This window comes from Ursus americanus, chromosome 10 (assembly GCF_024610735.1).
Source record: "Ursus americanus isolate L20-20 chromosome 10, mUrsAme1.1.p, whole genome shotgun sequence".
Classification (NCBI taxonomy): Eukaryota; Metazoa; Chordata; class Mammalia; order Carnivora; family Ursidae; genus Ursus; species Ursus americanus.
In genome coordinates, this window is record NC_142136.1 from 11,652,273 (window position 1) to 11,678,307 (window position 26,035).

Here is a 26,035-nt window from a genome sequence, read left to right on the forward strand (position 1 = left end):
CTATGTTTTAATGAAACCACAGTCTGTAATGGCCATGTTCAGGGTCATCAAGAAACACAAGAAACAAGGTTTAGAAAATCAGTGAATAAGGAAGCGTATGTTAAAAATAGCCTCTGATGTATTTACATCTCTTCGTACCAGAGCAAGGAAGTAAATGCTGTTGAAACGGACACTGACAACGTGTTAACCTGTTACCATTCTGGGAAGATGAAGGAAAATGATTCATTAAAGCACCCTGAAGACTTCAGTTACACACATTGTTCTTATTGCCGTGTTTTGACACTTGTGTTTCAAAGCGCCAACACTAAGAACCGCCTCACCTATCCTTAACGGCTGCTCTGTGAGGAGTGTGACTTGTGGTTCTAGCAAGTAAACAGTAATAGAACAGAACTCTACTTCTTTTTACCTGAATTGGAGAGCATTAGCTTAGTTTTTTAATCTGTTACCATAGATATCTTACAAAAGGCTGAGTTATTGGGCTTTATTTTCATATCTTTGGGGATACCATTTTTCTAGAAATTCTTTAATGGAGGTGGAAGAGAACTGACTCCTTCCTCCACCTCTCAGTCCTGAGGAGCTACTAAAACGATCAGTCTGAGTGAGAAGTTGTAAGAGGAAAAGCTGGATCAATTCATCAGGCACATTCAACTAGCTTCTTTCCAAGGTGTTTATGGTGGCCTAATGCAGGGTGGCAGTGGGAGCCCCGCCAGACTGGGTGCCCTGGGTCTGAGGGACCTTTATGTACTCTGGGGACAGGGAAGGTGACAGCCTGGCTGGTGTGACCAGCTATGAAATGCCGCCCTTGATTTGTTTGATGAGAAGAAAGCAACATATGCAGAAGGACATTTCAAAGTGTTGTTACTGCAATGCTCGGAACTTTACACAGATGTTTTTAACTTTCTGGTTTCAAATAATTTCAAACTTACAGAATAAGTTTCAAGAACAATACCAAGAACTCAGTTTCTCTTCATCCAGATCACCATTACTTTGCCCCTGCTGCTTTCTGTCTACACACACTCTCTCTCTTATTCTTTTCTGAAACAGGTGAGATGAAGTCGCATACACCATGTCCCTTTACCCCTTAGTACTTCAGTATGTGTACTTTTTAACAAGAATATTCTTTCCTAACCACAGTCCATAGAGATACCAAGTCCTTGACACTTAACATTAATATAAAACTATGATCTAATCCATAGTCCAGCTGCACCAACTGACTCTAACATGTCGGTTCACCAACGTTTTCTGGTACAGAGCAGAGTCCAGGGTCACGCCCGACAAGTCATTAATGTGCCTCCTTAGTCTCTAATCTGGAACAGCTTGTGACCTCCATATTGTTGAAGAAAATGGGTCATGTATTTTATATTATGTCCCTCCAATTGGGTTTATCTGATTTTTCTTTATGATCAAAGTTATGGATTTTTGCCCCACATGCCTCTTTGGTCCATTACTGCTATTCTGATTCTGATAGCTTGGTTAAGCTGGTGTCCAATTTCCCCATTGTACAGTTAACTGTTTTCCCTTGATAATTAATAAGCAACTTGTGGGGAGATACTTTGAGATTACAGAAACAGCCCGTTCTTCTTCATGTATTGATGATTTATATCTAAATTGATTTTTGCTCTGATAGTTGCAAAATTATGATTTTCTAATACCATCCATCATTCCTTATTTATTACTTTATATTCCTTTTCCTTTGTAGATATATACACATATATATATACACATATACGTATGTATGTATACATACATCTCCTAATATCAGTATGAACTCATGGATTACCCCCTGTCCAGTGGATTATATTAAGTACTGTCCTTATTTATTTAAAGCATTTATTTTTTTTTTAGAGAGAGAGAGAGAGAGCGTGTGCGCATGTGTGTGTGTGGGAGGGGCAGACTCTGTGCTGAGCGCAAAGCCTGACACGGGGCTCGATCTCACAACCCTAGGATCATGACCTGAACCGATATCAAAAGTTGCTTAATTGACTGTACCAGCTAGGTGCCCCGTCCTTATTTATTTTGATACCCAAATATTATGTTCCCCAATTTGGTCAGTGGGACCCCCTCAAGCTGGCTCTGGTGTCCTTGGGGCCTGCTCTCTTAGTTATGGAGCACTTCCTTAAGTCCTTGTATGGTGGTCCAGGGTCGTCTTGTTCCTTCACAACCCTGGGCCTGTGACCAAACATTTCATTTCTCTAAAGAGGCTCATTTCTGGGGCGCCTGGGTAGCGCAGTCGTTAAGCGTCTGCCTTCGGCTCAGGGAGTGATCCCGGCGTTCCGGGATGGAGCCCCACATTGGGCTCCTCCGCTGGGAGCCTGCTTCTTCCTCTCCCACTCCCCCTGCTTGTGTTCCCTCTCTCGCTGGCTGTCTCTCTGTCACATAAATAAATAAAATCTTAAAAAAAAAAAAAAAAAGAGGCTCATTTCTGTCAGTGGACCAACAGAAACTAGAAACTAGATCTGGGCAATAGGTGTGGTTAGTGCTACTGGGATGCCATTGCTTCTGACTGCTTCAGGCTGACAGAGCTAAGACACATGTATGTACACACACACACACACACACACACACACACACACACTTATTAAATCATGAGTTTAAGCTGATACCTCTAATTCCAATCCAACCCCACAGGGTTCTTCCTTGCTCTCCCCTGTTCTGAATTTGTATTTTCCTTCTTCCACAGTAAGATCAACCTATTTTCTCATTTGCTCAAATCTACAATACATACAACTTAATTTCAGAATTGCTGTGCTCATACTACTGTGAACAGAAACCTAGAAAAAGCTTAAGATTTCTCTGCAATTCTTTTTTTTCTTTAGACTGTGGGTATATTATGTTCAAAAGTTACTAAAATTAATTTTTCCCTCTCTCCTATGATTATGTTATTCATTTAAAATACAGTTGGAGCAGTTTTAGTTTATGGTTGTCCCTATTGTTGATTTGCTTTTTGAATATGTAAAACATTAACCTGATTCCTAAGTCAAAACCATACAAAAGCTATACCCAGAGAGGCTCCACTCCCTCCCCGTCCTTGTCTTGTTCTCTCCAAGCCCTTATACAGAACAAATGTCAGTAGCTCCCTGTATATATAAAGTATTATAGATTTCAAAATAAGTGACCACAATTTTTTTTTTTTTTCAAATCATGCCTTCCTCAAACTTGTGAGACCCCCAGCAGCCAATAAAGGCCCAATTGTCTATCACTGTTACCAGCAGCAGGTTAACCATCATCAAAAGCTCTGTATTTATATGCTTGATTTCTTTCAAGTGTTGTTCAGCAAAACTGCTTCCAGGCTGAAACCCAGGTTTAGGAGAAGTACCAGTGCTACTGATTACCTGCTCCTCAGAAACCTCGAGAGGGGGAGATGCTTGCTGTTCAGACCGCCGACCATCCTGATAGTTTATATTTCGTCGCTGACGTAAAGGAGGGAAAAGACGATTCCAGTTGATCATTCCTCCCTAAAAACAGACCAATACACAGTGATCAAACACAGAAGGAGAACCATCTTTATGCTTGGAAGGGCTTTCTCTTGCAATGAAGTCACATCCATAGATTGGGAAATGGTATATTGATCTGCTGAATGCAAGCATTCCAAACTCCAGAGTATCACACCCCCTCAACCAACAGGATGAACTCAACAGCCTGTGGGAGGAGCCCAGAGAGAAAGAAGGTTAATGGTTCTGCCAGAGTTATTTGTGCAACTTGGCTCTGGACAGCAACAGAGGAGGCACACAGACATTCCTAACTTCAGCCCCACTGACCCCGTCCCACCTTCTCTGGCCCCTGAGGAGCTCAGGACTCTGCCGGATGGGACAGGGAAGACGACACAGAGAGAGGGCTAATTCACTGCTGGCAACCAGGAGCCTCTACGGCCGCTCTTTACAATGCTCCTCCTCCCATGCCTCTCCTTCGCCCTTTCTTCCTTCTTCTTTTATTGAAGTAAATTCTGAGCATGCTTACTGGAGGGAGTCTGCAGGCTTGAGGGACAGGGAGAGCATACGAAGACAAACCCACACACAGGGACAAGAGGTATGGAAGTAAGGATCAGAACTGGCCTCTTGAGTGGCTCTATGGATGACTCAGATTGATGGAAAAGTCATTTCTTGCTTCTTCTATGTCATCAGTGAAGAAAAAAGCCACCATGTGAAGAAAAATGTGCATGTGCACAGCATGATGTTTCTAAAAAATTCATGTTTTTAGCTATCTGCCAATATTTTAGTTTATCAATTTAAACCTATTTCTAGATTTAGGAAAATTACAGATTAAGACAACATGAAAATTTTCCTACTATAAACATCTAAAAATGCTAAACAAAAAAATATTTCACATGCACAGCTGAACATAAAAGGGAGAAATGGAGGTCCCAAGGTGCCAGAAACAAGCGCTGGAAAACCTGAACAGTAACAAGGGTGGGGGTCAAAGGTAAGCACATCCTTCTAACCTAGAACCATTTGGTTTTATCACCTATTTGGGTTCAGGCGATGAGGCCTCGGGTATGAAAGAGGTAGTGACTCTGAGCTCATTACCTACATAAAACCACAACCCTCAAATGGCAACACCCTCAGTGAAAGAGAAGATGAGAAAAAAACAAATCCAAAAGGTGAGCTGAGGGAGAGGGCAGGAATCTTGGCCTGCCTGAGAATTAAGAAATGAGAAATCTGAGGTTGAAGTTACACAAATATGTGTTTTAAGAACCTATCAAAAATTACATAAGAACTGGTTCTGGGATAGAGTTGGGTATACCCGAGAAGCCAAGCAGAAGATGTAAAATGACTCCTGAGGACCACCCCCTACCCTGGGATTACATGGAATTTACAGATAAAACTCCAATTGGGAAGCACTTAGAATACAATATTCAAAACTTATGAGGAAAAAACCCATCATAAGAGTCAGTATGCATAATAAATAGGAGGATTAGATCCCCAAGAACTTAAATTTTTAAGATTTTATTTGAGAGAAAGAGAAAGAGAGAGAGCATGTGCAAGCCTACGAGCAGGGGAAGGGCAGAGGGAGAAGCAGGCTCCCTGCTGAGCAGAGAGCCTGACATGGGGCTCAATCCCAGGGCCCTGGGATCATGACCTCAGCCGAAGGCAGATGTTTAATTGACTGACTCACCGAGGCGGCCCCCAAACTTATATTTATAACAACCTGAAAACGACTATAATTTCAGAAGTTTTGAAATGACTAAGATACAGAAGGAAGACTTCAAAAAAAGTAAGGTATTATTTAAAAAAAGATTTGAAAAAATTAGGGAAATTAAAAAGAGAGACATTATACAAAATTGTTTTAGATACTGGTAGAAATTCAAATGTGCTAGTGATCATAATAAATATACGTGGACAACTCCACTTTGAAATGTCTCCTACCCACCTCCAACAACAAGCCTGAAACATCTATAGAAACACAGGCAACTGGATGGAAAAAGAAATATCAGAGAAGTACTAACAGAAGAAAGCTATGTCATATCACTATATTCATGTCAAATAAATTAGACCTCAAGGGCAAAACAGGCATTACTGGAGATAAAATCACTCTGATGCATCAGTATTATTATTTTTAAAATATTTTATTTATTGATTTGACAGAGAGAGAGAGAGAGAAAGAGAGAGTGAGTGGCCGGGAGGAGCAGAGGGAGAAGGACAAGCAGACTTCATGCTGAGTGCAGAGCCCAACATGGGGCTCAATACCACAACCCGAGACCATAGACCTGAGCCAAAATCAAGAGTCAGACGCCCAACTGACTGAGCCACCCAGGTGCCCCACATCAGAATTATTTAAAAGAACTAACAGAGGAGAGGAAACATCCAGACATATACTTAATAGCATCTACTGATAGATCAGGCAGACAAAAAATAATACAGAACCTAAATAGCAAGTTTGTATAAGTGGGTGTATATAGCTTGTACTCAGTATATAGAGAATATACATTTTTTATTATACATATTTATGAAAAGTGACTGTGTACTAAGTCCTGTATGAAATGTCCACAAACACCAAAACAGACTGTATTTTCTGACCACAATGCAAATAAATGTGAAATCAATTATCAAAATTACAGTTAATACAAAACAAACAAAAATTAACACTGGAAATAAAAAATGGAAAAAATCATAATGGATATTAGAATATAACTAAAAGTGGATAAAATTGAGGGGCTCCTCGGTGGTGCAGCTGGTTAAGCATCTGACTCTTGCTTTTGGCTCAGGTCATGGTTTCAGGGTCTTGAGACTGAGCCCCACATCAGGCTCCACGCTCAGCATGGAGTCTGCTTGAGATTCTCTCTCTCCCCTTCTCCCTCTGCCCTGCCCTCCACTCGTGTGTGCATGTTCGCTCTCTCTCTCTCTCTCAAATAAATAAAATCTTTTTAAAAAAGTGAATAAAATTGAGATTATTACTTATCAAAGCTGGTGGGATAGAATTAAACAGTTGATAGAATTTTAAAATATTGAGCTTAAAGAAAATGAAGACTGACAAAGAGTTAAGTATATTCAAGAAGTTAGATAAAGTAATAATAATCTAAAGAAATTAGAAAGAATGAGAGCAGATGCTAGTTGAGAAAGCTGGGAGCAGATGTTAATAAAGTGGAAAATAAAGACATAATCCAACGTTGGCTGTTTTTTTTTTTTTTTAAAGATTTTATTTATGTTAGAGAGAGGAAGAGAGAGTGCAAGAGAGAGAGAGCACGAGCGATGGGGAGGAGCTGAGCACAGAGCCCAATGTGGGGCTTGATCCCACGACCCTGAGATCGTAACCTGAGCCGAAATCAAGAGCCAGGCCCTTAACCGACTGAGCCACCCAGGCACCCTGAATGTTGGTTGTTTGAAAAGTCAAGTAAAATGGAAAAACTGGCAACCTTGATGAGAAGACAAAGAAAGGACCATAAATAGTATTAGGAATAATACAAGAGATATCATGGCAGACATTAAAAAAACATAATACTTTATTCATACCAATAGCTTTGATGAAATAGATTACTTTCTAGGAAAAATATAACTTACTAAAACTGACTCAAGAAGAAACAAAAATTGGTAATCATTTTTGAAAACCGTTCAGGAGCATCTACTAAAGCTGAACACACATGCTACCTCAGCAACTCTGCTCCTAGACAACAGAGATGCAAATGCACGTCCACCAAAAGGCATGGATTTGAACGTTCTCCGTGGCATCATTTGTAACAGGAAGAGACTGAAAACTACCCAAATGTGCACTAAGTGAAATGGATAAATTATGGTGTAATCACATAATATAAAATTGTACAGCAGTTAAAATGAACAAACTACAATTATATGTAGCAATGTAAATGAATCTCTCAAATATAATGTTAAATAAAGCACAAGAAAGTACATTTATATAAGTAATGTTTATTTCTATGTATACTTCCATATAAAGCTACAAAAAGAGAAAAGTGGACTAATTTTAGCCATTAATGTAATTGAAATAATACTAAAAAAAAATCTTCCCACCAAAAATCTATAGGTGAAGTCTACGTAACTTTTAAGGACACACTATCTTATAGACATTGTTCTTGAAAAGAGAAAAAGAGGGAAAGCTCCCCACCTAATTTTTTGAGGCTATATAACATTGTTTTCAATTTCCAAAACCAGGCAAGGCCATTACAAAAAAGAAAAATTGTAAGACAATTTGTTTTCCATTTGTGGACAGATATAATAATTCTAAATAAAATACTAGTAAACTCAAGCCAACAATGATTAAAAAATAATCATCTTGTCTGAAATAATGTACTATATTAGGATTTATCCCAGAAATCTCAGAAAATACAGTAATGTAATTCACACATTAACAGACTGAATGCCTATTACCACCTCTTGCATTCAATACAAGTCATAGGATGATGAGGCCCAAACTAACTATGAAAGAAAATGCAGAATGATGAAAAGAAAAACAAAACTGCCATAATTTACACACGATAACTGTCTACTTAGAAAATGAGAATAAGAGAGTACAAGACACAAAGGTATCAGTAACAGTCCTCTATCGTGATCATTTCGAAAATGCAAGTATAAAAAATAACTATTTACAAACAGAAATAAAAACTACTTAAGTACTTAGGAATTAAATCTAACAAAAGATGTGCAAGTACTCTATGGAGAAAATGTGGAGAGCAAAGGTAAAAGATATTTTAAGTAAACTTCCTTACAACTTATGGTCCACTGACAAAGCTTGGGGCAGGCAGAGTGACCTTCCTCCAGGAACTCAACTGCCTCAATGTCAATACTTTGCTAGAAGCAAAAGGCAACCTTAACTTGACATCAGCCCCACCTCCAGTATCCTGTAAGTCTTCCTTAGTATATAAAAATTCCTTTGAAAATTTCCTTTATCTTCCTCCCCCCCGCTGCTGCCACCGCCCCACCAAGATATATGTTAGCAATCATCCTCCAAACATATGGCCCACTGATATCCACCTGGCAGGTCTCGTGACTAAGGTTTTACTAGACAATAGTAAATGACCCTCCAGGTCCTGGAAACCTTGCTTCCCAATTCCTTAGACATTTCTGCTATCCCTAAGCCCCTCCCAATTTGAAAGTATATAACCGGTCCCTCCTCACAACCCCAGTGCAGCTCTTTCTGCCCATAGGTCCTGTCCCTGTGCTTTAAGAAAACCATCTTTTTTGCACCAAAGACATCTCATTTCTTTCTTGACCCTTTGCTCCCAGGCAGACCCCAACATTTCACATCAATAAACTCGACTGAAGGATACTGGAAGACCTAAGTGAAGAGACTCCACACAGTCCTGCCTGCAAAGACTCAACACTGTGGTCTGCTCAGGCGCTGTCGATTTCATCGGCAGCAAAGACCACTGGCTGGCTCATATCCATATTCCCTTTTCTTTAAAAATAGGGTTTTCTGTGTGTGTGTGAAACGTGGTTCCTACATTTCTCAGCTCCAGCCACATGGACTCGGTTCTGTCAACAGTACTATGTAAAGAGAGGAGCGAACGGGATTTCTGGAAGACCTGAGAGGCGGGGATGCGCTCTTCCTGAACGGTTGCTACTGCTTCCTGGAGTTCAAGCAGCCACTGGGGGCAGGGAGGTGGAAGCCCTGTGCCGAGGACAGAGTAGCAGCCAGAGGAAAGGAGCCTGGCCCCGCAACGTCATGCCCCTGCCTCACCAGGCCAGGCCTGTCAATGTCAGCACTTCTTCCACATGAGAAACAAACTTCTGCCTTTAAAAACTTTGTTATTTTGTGTTTTCTGTCATATGGAGCTAAACCTATTCCTAACTGCTATAGACTCAAAATTCAAAAGTGTGTGGGTGTGTTTTGGTGATACTAGACAACGTCAAGTTGAATTAAGGGTCAAAACTAAACACGAATATTTTGAAGAAGTATAATAAGGGAGGATTTTTCACTACCAGCACCAGTCCTAATGGACCTACTATTAGAGACAGGAGAGAGTGTCTGGGAATTAGAAGTAAACACTGGCACTTGGCCTATGATAAAGCAGACATTACAAGTCAGCAGGAACAGGACACGCCATTTAATGAACAGCAGTAGGACAACTGGCTGTATGGAAAAAGAGAAAACTAGACCTTTACTTCACTATATACAAAAATCAGTTTATTTTTAAAAAATAAAAAGATCTAGATGACACAAAGAAATGGAAAAACATTCCATGCTCATGGATTGGAAGAACAAATATTGTTAAAATGTCTATACTACCCAAAGCAGTCCACAGATTTAATGCAATCTCCAAACTACCAACAGCATTTTTCACAGAACTAGACCAACCAACCCTAAAATTTGTATGGAACCACAAAAGACCCCGAATAACCAAAGCAATCTTGAAAAATAAAACAAAAACAAAAATGGAGTTATCATAAAGTTGTAGTAAGCAAAGCAGTATGGGACTGGCACAAAAACAGACACATAGGTCAATGGAACACAATAGAAAGACCAGAAAGGAATCCAAAATTATGTGGTCAATTAATCTTTGCAAAGGAGGAAAGAATATACAATGGAAAAAAGACAATCTCTTCAACAAATGGTGTTGGGAAAACTGGACAGCTACATGCAAAAGAATGAAACTGGACCACTTTCATATGCCATACACAAAAATAAACTCAAAATGGATTAAAGACCCAAATGTGTGACCTGAAACCACAAAAATCCTAGAAGAGAGCACAGGCAATAACTTCTCTAACATTGGCTGTAGTTACATTTTCTAGATATGTCTCCTGAAGCAAGGGAAATAAAAGCAAAAATAAACTATCAGGACTACATTAAAAAAAAAAAAGCTTCAGCACAGTGAAGGAAGCAATCAACAGAACTAAAAAACAGCCTACTGAATGGAAGAAGATATTTGCAAATGATATTTCTGATATAAGGGTTAGTATCCAAAATACATAAAGAACTTATGCAACTCAATACCAAAAAACAATCCAATTAAAAAATGGGCAGAAGACATGAACAGACATTTCTCCAAAGAAGACATATAGATGACCAACAGACACATGGAAAGATGTTCAACATCACTCTTCATCAGGGAAATGCAAATCAGAACTACAATGAGGTATGACCTCTTATCTGTCAGAATGGCTAGAATCAAAAACACAAGAAACAAGTGTTGGAAAGGATGTGGAGAAAAAGGAACCTTCGTGCACTGTTGGTAGGAATGCAAACTGGTGCAGCCACTGTGGAAAATAGTATGGAGATTCCTCAAAAAGTTAAAAACAGTACTACCCTACAATTCAGTAATCACACTGCTGGGTATTTACCCAAAAAATACAAAAACACTAACTCGAAGGGATACATGAACCTCTATATTTATAGCAGCATTATTTAGAATAGCCAAATTATGGAGACAGCCCCAGTGTCCACTGATAGATGACGTGGGGTGTGTGTATAAATAAATGGAGTATCATTCAGCCATAAAAAAGAATGAAATCTTGCCATTTGCAACAACATGGATGAAGCTAGAGGGGATAGTCTTTTTTTTTTTAAGATTTGATTGATTGATTGATTTATCTGACAGGGAGAGAGATAGCGAGTGTGCCAGCACAAGCAGGGGGAGTGGCAGGTAGAGGGAGGGAGCCCGATGCAGAGCACAATCCCAGGACTCTGGGATCATGACCTGAGCCAAAGGCAGACGCTTAACCGACTGAGCCACCCAGGTGCTCCTAGACAGTATAATGTTAAGTGAAATAAGTCAGTCAGAGAAAGACAAATACCATATGATTTCACTTACCTGTGGAATTTAAGAAACAAAAGAAACTAGCAAAGGAAAAAAAAAAAGACACAGAGATAAATCAAGAAACAGACTTTTAACTATAGCGAACAAACTGATGGTTACCAGAGGGGAGGTGGGGGATGGGTGAAATAGGTGAAGGAGATTAAGAGTACACTTATCCTGATGAGCACTGAGTTATGCAGAGAATTGCTAAATCACTATATCGTGCACCTGAAACTAATATAACATTGAATGTTAACTACACTGGAATTAAAATAAAAACTTGAAGGAAGGAACTTAAAGATTTAAATGTGGAAATCTAAACTGTTAAAAACTTTAGAAGATGGGGTGCCTGGCTGCCTCAGTCAGTGGAGAATGCTATTTTTGATCTTGGGGTTGTGAGTTCGAGCCCCACACTGGGTATAGAGATTACTTAAAAAAAACTCCACTATTAAATTTTAGAAGAAATAAAGAAAACTCTTTAGAAGAAATAAAGACTATTCTTTATGTCTCTGAGATAGAAAAGAATTTCTAAAACAAAAATATAAAGAATATATAAAGAATCAATGAGAACAAAAATAAATGACCTGAGAGAAGTGAATAATGTATAATGAGCCTTCAACAACATGGGTTTGAACTGCGCAGATCCACCGATACACAATGTTTGGATAAACGCATTATAGTTTATGGTATTGGTGGGCTTCCAGGCAACAACAGGCTATTAGTGACTAAGTTTTGGGGTGTCAAAAGTTACACATGGATTTTTCACTGTGCTGGGGATCAGCGCTAATCCCCACGTGTTCAAGGGTCAACTGTATACAAGCAGACAATTTACACACGAGGGAACCTGGAGTCAATACACATAAGAAAAGATGTTTGACTCACTAGGATTAGGAAATGCCAATTAAAAGAGCAATAAGTTATTTCTTACCCCAAGACTGGCAAACATTAAATGTCTAACAATACCAAGTACGGGGAAGGTGTGAAGGGAATGGGGACTCTGTATTGTCAGTGAGAGTGTAACTCGGCACAAACGGTTTGGACAGCAGCATGTCCAGACTGAGGAAAGCGGAGGGTGTTCCATGACCCAGCAATTCCACTTCCAGGCAGCTACAGGTGCCTAACGTGGCATTTATGAGGATGTTCTATGAAGCACTGATTATAATATCAAGTAAGAAAATGTACAAAATGGAACTGTCCCGAAGTAGGGAAATAAATTAACAATGGTTCTATTCTATAAAGGACTGTTATATGAGCAGCTGGGATAAAGGAACTAGATCTACCGAATACATCTCCAAAATACAATGTTGAATGAACACAGGATGTTATATGAGAATATGAATATATAATACAATTTACACAAATTTAAAAATACTCAGAACAACAGTACACTATTTAAATGATTTTATGGCTATATACTGGTGGTGATTTTGCCCCCTAGGAGGTATCTGAAAATGTCCAGAGGCACTCTTGGTAGGGTGCGGGAGGCGGGGACAGGATGGTGGTGGTGCTGCGTGCAGGGAACAGGGACGCTGCTAAGCACCCTACAATGGATAAGACAGACCCCACCACAAAGAACGGTCTGGACCAAAATGTCCGTAGTGCCTAAGCTGAGGAACTCTAACACGAAAACACATGCTAAAGATACAAACACACGTAGGGTTAGACACCACCCACCAGCTGCAGGACAGTGGGAAGGGCAATGAGCCTTTGGCTGAAACTGTAACATTTTATTTCTTTAAGGGGAGTGAGAGTGGAAGAGCACGGAAAGCAAAACCAAACCCCAATCCCTCTGCTCCTATGATGGCAAAAAAGTGCTTAAAAAGCAGAAAGTTACAGGAGCTCTAGGCTCTAGGATGTTTTGACACTAATCTGCTCTCGATGCAAGTGAACGATGAGCCTCTACAAACAGGAAACACTTCCTTCACTTTGTCTTCTTCAAAAGCAGTAACCACATATTTAAAAGAGGAAAAAGGAAACAGCTTGCATTTTGAACCATTTTATGACATGTTATTAGTTGTAAAGAGATCTTCAAATGAAATAAAATTTCTTATGAAAATTTAAAAATGACTAATTTTCCAGTCAAGAACTGTAAACGTTCATAACATTTTATCAAGTGGACGCCCCACGGACTAGAACCCTACCTCTAAAGGACAGGAGGAAGAGGCAGTGTCGACCCTGAGAAGTTGTCTACACTGAGAAGCTAGGTCGGAGGAGCTCCCTAGTGGCTCTCTGTGGGCAGCTCCCAAGGGAGGGTACAAGCAAGGCGCACATGGAGCCCATCATCTCCTCCAGGGAAGGCAAGACATCGAGAAATGGAAGAAATCAGGAGGCAAGGTGGACTGTGATTAAGAAGGAAGCTGAGCAGCACTAGTTCAAGGGCTCGGCAGGTTCAGAGTGGGCACCACCAACCGCAGCCCACGTACGGGCGTATTCAGAGGGGATGGGGGCTTAACTGAACTTTAAAGGACGAGGATGATCTCAGTGACGGAGAGGAGAACCAGACACTTTTGTCAGCCTGTTCAAAGAATAGGCTTATACTCACTTCAAGAGGCAAGGCAGGGAGTGCTAAGGAGTCATGACAGAGGAGCCAACAGGCAGAGCAAGCTGAGCGACCGAGAGCAGTCCCTAGAGCCAAATGACCCGGCTTCACATCCCAGCTCTGCCACTTCCAGTGTGACCTCAGGCCTTAGTTTTAGAAAAATTTCTCTGAGCCTGTTCTCTCATCTACAAGAAGAGAATAATAACTACATTTACTTCATAAGGATATTATGAGAAATAAATGAGTTAATACATGGAAAGCATTTAAAAGAGCCTAAAAACTTCTAAAAGCTTATTATATATATATATTAGCTATTATTCCCACCTAATCTTTGCATTATGCCTTACAATGTTACTTCTTGTCTTCCCAGTTCGACTGTGGGACCCTGCAGGGCTGTGATGGGGTGCGAAGGGGGCTCCCCACATACTCCCTCGTCTCCCTCAGCGGCCAGCACAGCTCGAGGCTCAGTGCAGCCTGAATGCATTCCCCAGCAAGGAGGTGTTTTGTCAAAGAGCAAAATCAAGAACAATTACGGAGTGGACATCGTGAATGTGATGGTTTAGAACAACTGAAATTCTTTCCGGAAGCGTCATTTTATTTTCAAAAGGTTGGTCGCTCAAAACAACGCATGCTTTATTCTCAGTCTCTGGTGATCTGAAAGGCCTTATCCATGTGCTAGGTTCTGAAGTGTAAAACAAGTGGCAGGGCCACCTCTACTCTACTGTCTGTGGTTGCCCGGGGACCACGTCGGGAAGAGTCAGAGGGAGGGTGTCGGTTCAGCGGGACAGTGGTGAGACTGTGTAGTGATGTCTGCCTGAGGAACAGAGGAAGTGAGGCGGCACCCATACAAGGAATTACTAACCCTCTACAGACCAAGACTTTCCAATATTCTCCACGTCATGGCACATACAGAAGATATATCTGCATGACACTGAGGACAGACCGCCAAAGCTGCCTGCAAGCAGTGGCCCTGTGGGCTGAGGGGATCAATATTGCAGCCCATCTGTGACCATGACGCAGTGGTTGGGAAGTTCTACCACAGACCCTCAGGAAATACCTATACATTAATGTGAGCAATTTACAATGGGGACAACCTACCATGAAGTTCAAAGGCAGAAAAGACTAGTTTGTCTTAGTAGCACTAGTTAAGGTAAAATCAACATAATTATCTGGTGTCTACTAAGGCACCTGGTAGTACCTCAGGCAATGAAGCTAGAAAGAGAAGTAAGGTGACGGCCTGCCTTCTAGAAGCTCAGTTTTGTTTTCTAACCATTAGTTTTTTCCTTGTCCTTCTAGGGTACCAATAACATCCTTTGCTTGATCCAAAGGAACCACCTCAGCTCTCTGTGAGAAACCCCGGAGACGCCGGGCCTACGACCATTCCCTACTCCGCTCTGGTGGCATCCCACTTTCTCGGTCTTTCTAGCTCTCTGGTCATGCCCTCCCAGTGCCCCTCAGAGTTGTCTTCTACTCCTCTCTGTGAAATTTCAGGGTCCCTTAGGTTCTGTACGGGATTCTCTTCTTTTCCATGTCCTGTCCCCAGCTGCTCAGGCATTCCTACGGCTTTAGTCACCATGCATGTGGTGGAAACTCCTAAACCCCTACCTCCCAGTGCTGCACCCCAGTGCTACATATCTGCTTCCTAGACCCTTCCACTTGGATGTTCCAGAGACACCTAAAATGGAACATGTCTCAAACAAATTCATCTTCAATCCCATGTCTCTGCCTGTGTCCCCAATCCTGGGAAATGACATCAAAACCCACCCACTTGCATAAGCTAGACCACTAGGATCTGTCAACAGTAACGCCCCAATGTCTGTGAATCTCTATCCACTTCTCTCCATCCCACTCTCACTGCCCTATTTTCAGACCTGCATCAAGGGTGAGGTGGCTTCAGAGTGAGTTTCCTAAGATACAAATCTCACCATGTTGCTCTTCTACTTACAAACCCTTCAATGGCTCCCCAGTCTTTCCATTAATCTTAAAATATTTACTAACTCATTAATAACAATCACAAACTCATCATTTGCTAAGATAATATATTTTTACAAAAAAATAACAATGTTTCCAAAACATGTTTTCTATGAGGGCTGATACATTCTTTAAGGACTTGAAAAAGAGTCCCTTCAGAAGAACGTCACTGTTTTCTCTTGTTGCAAATCTTTTAGTAGTCTGACTTAACAGAAGATAGTTGGATTCTCGTATTTGCTTTTGTATTCAGTTCTGTTGTTTGTTACTTTGGCCTTTGAAGTATATAAACAAAATCTAGCCACAAACAATAGAGTTAGTAAACGAAGAGTCTTCTCAAATAATTGTAGATACTCTTCTTTGATACTACTCAGCAAGTCCCCACTGCTTTTGGGGTATAGTTGGAATTTCCTACCATGGTTTAACAGCCTTCTGTCCACCACTCCAACGGTCTTTCTCCACCTTCACATTCTAGACTCCTGCCCGGGAGCCTGCCCTAATCCCCCAAATGTTCCTCTCCTGTGCTCAGCTCTCGTACTTTCTGAGGACGGCAAATGATACGTTACACTGCGGGTGTGTGTTGATTGGTGGGAATCTCATGCAGGCCACATGCTCCACGAGGGCTGAGACTGTCTGTCTTGTCTGTGCTCGTAGATTCAGTCTCATCTGTGAGTACTTAAGGAATATTCGCTGAATGAATCAATGAATGGACACACACAAAGACAAGCATATTGCTGAGTTAGGGTCGATGGGATTTTCTTTCGCAAAGGCCTCCAGTTAGTTGTTACAGGGGACCTTAGTAGGCTAATAAGGAAGGTTTGGATGGAAGGGATGGGAGGGGCTGAAGCAAGGCACCTCAGAGAACAAAGCTCGTGGAGGATTCACTGAGGACAAGAGGCACGCTCTTCCTGGGACACGGGAACCAGCAGTTACAAAGGATCATTGCGGGGAGACTGTGGGGCCTGCCAGGGAAGCCACATGCTACCTCCTCACAGAAGAGAACACTTGCGGGTCATCACACGGCTTCCAGGTGCTTTGTGGAAGCCGCAGCTTGCACTGGAAGTAGGAGCGTGCTTCCTTTGTTTCCCTTCTATGTGCAGCGCACTACACGGGGCCAGGTAAAGTGGGGGTGACACAGGAGGGATTAACTTCCCACAGCCCCAAAAGAGCTCAGCAGGGATGACAAAACAAAGGAGCAAGTGAAACCTAACAAGAGGCGATGAAGACGCGGCCTGTGACTGAGGGTGCAGTGAGGCCACCTCAGCAGACTTACAGCTACTAACATGCGCCACTCCTGTGCGGGAAGACACAGCACCAGAGGCTGCTGCCGTCGGGAAAGCTTCTTGACAAAACTCGGAAAAAAGAAAAGCAACGCTGCCCCCCCCCGCCCCAACACAAGCAAACTAGCAATCCACTCATCCCCTGGATAAAGGAGGGGCGGGTAAATGGCGAGGCCCCGAGTAAACGAACAGCGGAAGCGCCCGGAGCCAGAGCGCAGGCCCGTCACGAAGGGCTACGCCCTTGCACCTGTCCCGTGTTAGCGTGTCTTTCTGGGCTGCCGGGCAGCAAGCAGTCCTAGCAGGTGCTGGGAGAAAATAATAAGCTAGAGGGAGACTCAATGAGCACTTGAACAAAATCCCAGGCTACTTTCACAGCTCTCGGTTTCACTTTTTCTTTGTGGTTTATGCTACCGACCAGTTTTGGGGGCTCAGATACTTCATTTCATACCATTCTTCTCAGCAAAACTGAGAGCACTTTCCACAGCAGTAAGATCAGGAGACAAAACACATTGTTTTGCTCTGTTTTGAAAGCCCCTGGCTTGGAAGGCAGAAGTTCCCGACAGTCCTGCTGCTCTCTGCCACGTCTCTTCTTCCTTTCTTGCTCCGGTCAGCAGAGCTCCGGAGGCCACGGCCTCACTCCATTCCAGCCTCGGCTTGGGAAGACCAGGTCCAGGGATGCCGGCCTAGGGCCTGAGCTGGGGTGTCAGTGAGGGGAGGGGCACAGAAGGACCCAGAGAGTCTGCCATCAGGAGGCTCTGTGACGGCCTAGGATGCAGCCCAATGGCTAGGCTACCACTGCAAGGAGCACTGTAACAGGTGCAAGCCAACGGACGTGCACCCCGAGTCTCATGTGCTCTATGTGGTGACATTTCTCTCGGGAGGCCCTAGGCTCCTACCATAGCCACTCTTACTTCTCCTTAGACATGGGTACAATTTTAATGACAGTTTCTACTTGAGCTGCAAACTCAAGAGACGGGTTCTCCCTTGGCTGCAACAAAGCACGGTCCCCAGTAAATTCCCGCTGGGGGAGCCACAGTGCGGTGGGGGAAAAGGACTCTGGAAAAAGAGCAGCAGGATTCAGATTCAGCTTCGTTATTTGCCCTGGTGACAGGCTCTGCTGCCCGCCCTTCAGGGCACGATGATGAAGCGTGGTGCTGGGAACGCATGCTGAGCCACAGAGCGCTCATGTCTGTCACTGTTTTGCAAAGTTGGCTGACCGACCCCTCTCTTTGAATGGCGACTTTTTGCTCCAGGGGAAGTCAGGATCATAGATGTCCCCAGCTTTTTGGGGTGGGGTGGTTTTGGTTCTGATGGAGCACGGGAACGCTCAAGCTTCTCTGTGAAGAGGAGATGGTGCTCAGGGGTGGTGTGAGGGAGACAACACACTCCCCCAGACCCAGCCTCAGGCTGGGGACATTGGTGGAGGAAGAGGACACCTCTTGTTCTAAAGCTTTTTTCCTTAGTTTTATTTACATGTTCGTGACCACTGAACCCAAGTTATGGTAGGGATGGCACAGGGTAAGGATTTCAGTGCAGCTTCCTTGAAAACAGGAATACAAGCATCTTTCGGTATGGAAATGATTGATTTCTGCATTCTATCTTTTGTTTTCCCCTTCTTTGCCTGCCAAAGTTCTGGTCATTTTTTTCCTCTTTAACTTCAGCTCTATACAAAAATTATTAAGCAAAAGTCAAAAAATCAGTTCTGGTGCTTGTTACCATAAGTGTTTCAATAGCACAGGTGAAACTCGTCATTAAAACTGAGATTGGGGCGCCTGGTGGTTTAGTTAAGTGTCTGACTCTTGATTTAGGTTCAGGTCATGATCTCAGGGTTGTGAGATCGAGCTCTGCGCTGGGCTCTGTGCTGGGTGTGGAGCCTGCTTAGGATTCTCTGTCTCCCACTCCCTCTGCCCTCCCCTCCTCCCTCTCTAAAAAGAAATGAGACTGGGTATTACTCAAGATTTCCCCTCTCTTTACATCTCCCCCTGCAGAGAGGCCAATCATTTTCAGGTCTTCAGTGATCACATCTCACCCCCTTACTTGTCCTCCAACCAGCAGAGTGCCTGGGTGGGCGGTGATCTTCGCTTCTGATGTTAGGTTAGCATCCAGAAAGCTTGGTGACTCTTGGCTCAACTCTCTCCTTTGTACATCAAACCCAGCCAAGTCTCAAGTACACTGAGTTTTCCTTTGAAGGGGGTGTGCCACTTTTTAAATCCAACAGCCTCTTGGATGACATCACTGCCACCAACACCATCCCTGTCCAATATGCGCAGCCCTGCAGGTGACTGACATCACTGCCACCAATGCTGCCCCTCTTCAATCCATACCAGGTGAAACTTCCTTATAAGTCCTTTCCACAGTGCCCCTGCCTCCACGGAAAATCTTACTGCGTCATACCTAGGTTACTGTCCTGTTTGAAGGTCCTCCAAAACCAGACCCATTCTAAATTATTTCTTCCTCTCCCCTGCATGTTCCTTCCACTCACTGTGTCCCTCATGACAGTGTCTGCTCAAAGTGTGCCTGTCCCTAAAATGCCGTCCCCTGTTCCCTCTCACTGTCCTCCCAGTTAGTACAGGAACTGGCTCTTGTCTTGTATCTGTAATTGGCTTCTTGACAATCCAAATCGTTACTGCTCGCTCTCTCTCTCTCTCTGCTGAACTTCTAGAGAACTCAGTCAAGTTGCTGACTTCAGAGAACATTAACACCGACTCCAGGTTTCCCTATGTGTAAAATGGGAAGCTGGTCTTGACGATCCTTAAACTAGTTATGAGTTGACCCCTGCTATTCAATATATTAAAGAATATCTTGAACCAAGCAGTTATCTCTCAAAATCAGCCCAATGGCCACCAGCCAGAGCTGCTGTGGGAGGGATTCCCAGGCAGACACTGGTCTAGGGGACCTCCATTTTATATTCTCCTGCACTATTCCTCAGTGTTACTGCACTGATCAAGGACCTCTATGAGCTCCTTGAGCAACCACACCTCCTAGAACTGCAGAGTGGACAGTCCCCCAGTGAGGAAGGTTGGTGCCGAGAAATGAAGTGCTGCGCGTGGCCACTCTCAGCCCAAAGCCCATGCTCTGAGCCACAAACCATGCCTGCTTCTCGCAGTCCGCCCCCCTGCCCGGGAATCCAGGCTCAACATGCATGCATAAATCTCTATCACTTTAAAAAGAATGATTTTTCAAAATCTCAGTATCGCTAATCTGTATTATAATCTCGGACAAGAGTCATTACTCACCGCTCTGGAAATTCCTGGGCTCCTCCTGCATTATTCACAAAACCACATCTGTTAACCACAGAATCAGGGTGCAGCCTGGAGTGGGTTCCATGAAATTCAAGCCTTCACAAGATGATCAGAAGATTTTGCCTGAGAAACTCCTGGGTACCCCAATGATCTTTCCTGTACTAGAATAATTTTCTGGTTTTGAAAACCCATAGGGATGGCTTTTTGGAGGGAGAAAAATTTGTAAAATGATTATGAGGATGATTTTTCTAAAATACCCCTGTTTAACATTATGTCTACTTTTGGGCACATCTCTAAATTCATTTGTGGTTTTAAAAAGTGATTAATAAGAGATAAGTTATGAAAAGGACTAGGATCGCTTATAACTTCTCTCTCTCCAAAATACTGAGTACGTCATCATGAGATTGTACCACACTCTTCTTTCTCATGAAGACACCAAGGCAGAATGGAAAATAGAAATGATTTTCTCGAGGTCACTTAATGAGTCAGTCTTGGAAAGGGATTAGAATTTAAATTGATCCTATCTTTCTCTTCTGAATTTCTGTCCAAAAGGTCAGTCTGATCAACTAGAAGAGTACTAGAACCGTGACGGCTTCTGCAAGGAGGTACAGATCGAGATAAACAGCTTAGCTTTAATTTCACTTGAAAATAGAGTTCTTGCACCTAATTTTCATTTAATTTGCAGATTTTTATCAACTAAGCACTAGTAACTTATTCCGCACCTGATACTATACACTTCACACTCATAAAAGAACTAGCTCTAACTGATTAGAGATTGCTTTGTTGACAAGGCAGCACAGCAACTGGGCGAGAATGATTTTTAAATCAAACTGCACCAAAAAGTGAAAGACCAAAGCTAAAAAGGAAAAGTGCTGAGAAGTGTGCTGAATGCCACGTGCCATCTTTAAGGCTGCCTGGGTTCATCCAGGCTGAGAACTTGCCCCTCTGGATTCACAGTGGACTCCTTTGCTGCATGCACGTGCACACACACACACACACACACACACACACACACACAAAGGTACAGGTATCTAGTTTGCAGGGCTCCACTCAGAATGTATTTCCTGCACAAGCTATTTCTTAGTCCCCAGTGGATAGGCTGGGTGCGTCTCCTAGAAGAGCACTCATGACATTTTACTGTAATCTTGTTCTACTCTCAGCTCAGGGAGAGGAAGGATCATGCTATGCTGTCTTGTTCATTGTGATGCTCCCCAGAGCTTGGCTGGACATTAGATATATTTTGTGGAAAGTAAGTGTTAATGGAAATTGTAGTGCTGGTGAGACCAAGAGGTGAGTTAAGAAGCTTAGCAGAGGCCTAGCCAGGTGAAGGGGCAATGACAGAAACTCATTCGATGGGATAGCACACGCTAGCACAAAGGTCTACTAGGTGGGTCCCGCTGTTTAAACACATCAAGGAATAATCATGCATACTGCAACATGGATAAGTGGGCCACAAAGGACCAGACAGTGTATGCTTCCATTATAAGAACAGTCCAGAACAGGCAAATCTAGAAAGAACACATTAGCGACTGCCTAGGGCTAGGGGTATGGGGAGATTGAGGAGTGAGCACTGCAGGGCACAGTTTCTTTTTGGGGTAATAAAAATGGTCTAAAAGTGAATGTGCTGATGGTTGTACAACTCTGTCCATATATTAGAAATCACTGAATACTTGTATACTTTAAAGAGATAAATTGTAAGGTATGTGAATTCTATCTTAATAAAGTTATTAAAAACTTAAAAAACACATGGAGAACTTGAGAGCACTTTTAATAAACTAAAAATATTTTATTAAATTCAAAATACTTGATTAATGATAGGAACACTCATGATTTGCAAGGCAGATATGACTCATAATAATGTATATGTTAGGTGTTACCTGACAACTGTCGCTGGGGTAGATAGAGAAACAATTTTCACAGCCACAAAGTGTAACTAAGAGGGTGAGAGAATACAGCTAGCTTAGCTCAACTGAACACTGCAAAAATAACTGAAATGCACCTATAAATAATGGTGAGCTGCTGTGGGCAGCAACACCTTCTTTCCTTGTGGGCCAAACAGACGGCTTATTACTGAAAACAGAGGTGATAATCACCCAGGAAGCACTGGGAAGCCCAAAGAAGTGAAGAGGCAATCAAGAAATTAGCCCCAACAGCCTCCATCGCGTTCCTGACAAAACTCCCACTTGGCTTACACCGAGCATGGTGCCTCCACAATGGGCTTCACCTAAACTCTGCTTCCAAGGGAAACGGAAATTTTTCCAGAAGTACCCTCTGGAAAGTTCGATCACCAAGTCTGCATTGTGGCATATAATGGCATTAACATCATCAGCCAACAGAGAACATGGCGGACACACAACTAACAAGATGATTGGAACCCAGAGAGAATTAAGACTTCTTGGTAAAACTTCGCTTAGAAAGCTGCTGGCTACATAATCTTCTAGAGCAGCGGGCTGGCAAAGTTCTTTTTATCAAAGGTCAGATAGTGAATGTTTGAGGCGCTGAAGACCAAGAGGCAAAACTGAAGATCCTCTGTAGGTACTTATAGAACCACCAGAAACGCAAAAACCATTCTTAGCTTTGGGTTTGGCCCATGGGCCACGGCCTACTGACCCTTGTTCTAAAGGCTACAAGTTTTTAAGAGTAGTAACTATCAGGTTAGCTCCTATATCAGAACTCCCTCTCAAACATCCTGAGAACCAGAAAACTGATGTGCAATGAGATCATAACTAATACCTGATAGGTTATTCTGGTGTATAAAGTAATTCTATATAAATTCTTTTATCCTCATGACAACACTATTAGGTAGATTGTGTACAGATCTCCTGTCAACCCAGGGTTGATCCCTTAACTGCAAATTCCTCGCTCCTTCATTTACATTCTGCTGCTTTTCTATTGCGAGCACCTGGGTTTCTTCCACCATGACTGGCAGAGAGGCCCCTACAAGCCGAGAAGCTGTGGAGACGCACGCAGCAACCCCATTCAAATGTTCATGACTGCGGGGAATTTCAGTGGCTCCCCTGGAGGTATGAACGTACAGACACTCTGCAACGCTTGACTGTGGCCATTTACTGTCATCCCGTGAAGGAGTGCTGTCTCGCCACCACGAATATCCTGAAAACACGGAGTCCCCATCACCTCCCCCACTGGTCCTCTTCCTCCAGGGTCACCTTTTCCACTCATCACTCAGATTACGGCCAAAATAATCCTTCTTAAAAACAAACCTAACCTGCTCTCCTGCTTACAAGGCTTGACTCATGACATCTTGCAGAACAAAAGGAAAAACAACTCTTCATGTGGCTGAAGACCCGCTCTGTCCGGGCCTCTGCACTCTCCCCGGCCTCTTCCTTTGGGAAACCTGAGCTCAGGCAAAGGCAATTACTTGTCGCTCCCACAGCTGTTTTGAGCCCCTCTGCGTTTTCTCCCAAGGCTCCCTAGGCCTGAAACACCTACCTGAATGCTGGCATCTTCAAGGTCCCCCTCAGCCACAGAGGGGGATTGGGACTCTGGTTTTGCTGCACACGAACTCCAGCAGAGACCCAGCACCTGCTACTGACTTGTTTCTCCTCCCCCAGTGGGCTGCAAATCTCTTGAGGGCCAGAGCAGTGTCCTTGGTCCCTCAGTAGGACCAAAAGAGACAAAAATAAGTAAAACACAGTTTGTGCTCCTGGCCTTCAAGAGCTCACATACTATTCGATGAATGAATAAAGCACAAACCTGTGAAAGTTATGTAATGGCCCCGAGTGGAAAAATGGTCTGCAGCTGCAAGTACCCAGATGACTGAGCTGGGCCCAGCCGTGCAGCCAGCGACTCCGTCGGGGGAGAGGCGCGGAGCCATCACGCAGCTAACGCCCTGCCCCACATGAATGCCCAGAGGAGTGGGAGGGCCACGGGCGTGCAGGGCGAGGAGAACCAGAAGGAAGGACTGGGGCTTTACCCTGCAGTAAACTCAGTGATTGTCACTATGAGTCCTTGAGACAATCGTCCAGGGGCTTTTCGGCAGTAAGTCCCAAGGCCATGTCCAGAAAGATCACATCACGGTGCCTGATGAACCTCAGGACGCTGCACGCTGACCCTGTCGGTGCTCTGGCCTCAAGCTCTAGAGGAAGCAAGGTCTACAGTCGTCCCACTGTTCACGGTCCTTCAGAGCCATGGAATCTGTATACACCGCGGAGCTTCTAAAAATGTCTGCGGGAGTACAGCCTCACGGTTAACTCTAAGGAACGTAGCGGGTTCTGGAATGGCGCCAGTTGCTCAGAAGTGATGCGTGTGTCCCCACTTCCAGTCCACGTGCGGCTCCTCCATGTGGCATCCCCACGGAGACCCCTTGCAAAAGTGAACTGATTCTTGCTGAGTCTAGTGGTTTTTTCCTCCTTAAGATCTCTGCTTGGCTTTTAATTTGGGGGGTGGGACCTGAATCTGAACACCCATTCTCCCTCAAGCATTCTGTTCTCCCTGGCTGCTGAACTTTACGGTTTTCTCCTTACCTCCCTGGAACTGCTTCCTTCCTCCTCTTTGTGCTTTGGAAACGTGGGTCTCAGGGCATCTTTAATGGTTTGCTTCATACTTGTCCTCCCAGAGGAGGTATTTGTAATGGTCACCCAGGCCTGACTATTCACCTGTATTCAGATGGCCTCAGTATATTAGTTCTGTAAATATTTATTGTTCATATATTTAATCAATTCCCCAAATATGTGAGTTCCTATCCTGTGTCAAGCATTACTCACATACTGGAGATACAAAGAAAAAAGTCTCCACCCACCCCGAGACACACTACTGGTGGAGACAGGGAAGTAAATCGGGGTGAGGCGCCTGATCGTGGTGAGCACCGTGAAAGAGACCCCAGGGGCTGTGGGAGTACGGAGAGGATCAAGGCTGGCCGGGAGGCTGCAACAGGCTTCCCAGAGGAGGCGATATTTGAAAGGAACACTGAAGAGTGAACAGGAATTAGGCAAGCAAACCCTGTGTGTGCTGGGGTGGGGAAGTCTGTTGCAGGCAGAGCACAGGGCAGAAGTGAGGGCAAGAGGTGAGAAACACTGGGGCGCTGATACACTCCAACTAGCTGAGCGAGCTTAGCCGAAGGCTGCACGTGGGGCCGGGCGAAGACACGTGGCTAAGACGCAGGAAGGGCTCCGGGTAATGAGTGTTAACTACCTTGAAAGCCGCGAAGGGCTTCTGAAGAAGTGTGGTGGAGTGAAACAGTCAGATTTGTGCCGTCAAAGAGATTACTCTGGGGGATGACTCGTTGGGCCGGGAGGGGAGACGGAGTTGTGGCATTACTCCAGGCGCTAAGTGATGATGAGCTAAGGCAGTGGGATGAGGACAGGGGATGGTAGCGATGGCGGCTTTCTACCCGCCAGGTAAAGCCAAGACGTTCTGGCTTGGCTCTTTGGGCAGGTGATGGTGCTCTTCATTCAGGGAGGGAGTGAGGAGGAGAAGCCAATTTAGCAAAGAAATGGAAGACTTCATGTGCCCATAGTGCGTGCAGGTGGAGATGTCTGGTAGGCAGGGGATGTTTGGGTCTGGAGCCCAGGAGAGAGGGAGTCCAGTCCGTAATCCAGATCTGGCTGCTGGAGCTGACGGCGGGGTGAACGGCAGGGACTGGGGGTCACCTGCTAGGATGACAGAGCCTTGAGAAACAACAGGGAGCGAGTGGAGACGTGCTCAATAAGGACAATGCCCTGATCCCGGCCACAGCGCTCACAGAGCTGAGAGCTGGATTTAAAGATCATCTATCTCACTCCTCCTCCCTGCTCTCTCCTTTTGCCCTTCCACTGTACACACTGCAATGAGACAGATTTTTCTAGAACACTGTCCTGCCTTT

General features: G+C 43.7%; 1 protein-coding gene across 1 annotated transcript in view; it reads right to left on the reverse strand.

Annotated features, from left to right (window-relative positions):
- Positions 1 to 26,035, reverse strand: part of UBAC2 (UBA domain containing 2) — a 166,205-nt gene that overhangs the window by 10,641 nt on the left and 129,529 nt on the right. The window contains exon 8 of the mRNA XM_045811013.2: positions 3,333 to 3,455. Coding sequence (XP_045666969.1) covers positions 3,333 to 3,455 — 123 coding nt within the window. The remainder of the gene's footprint in view (positions 1 to 3,332; positions 3,456 to 26,035) is intronic.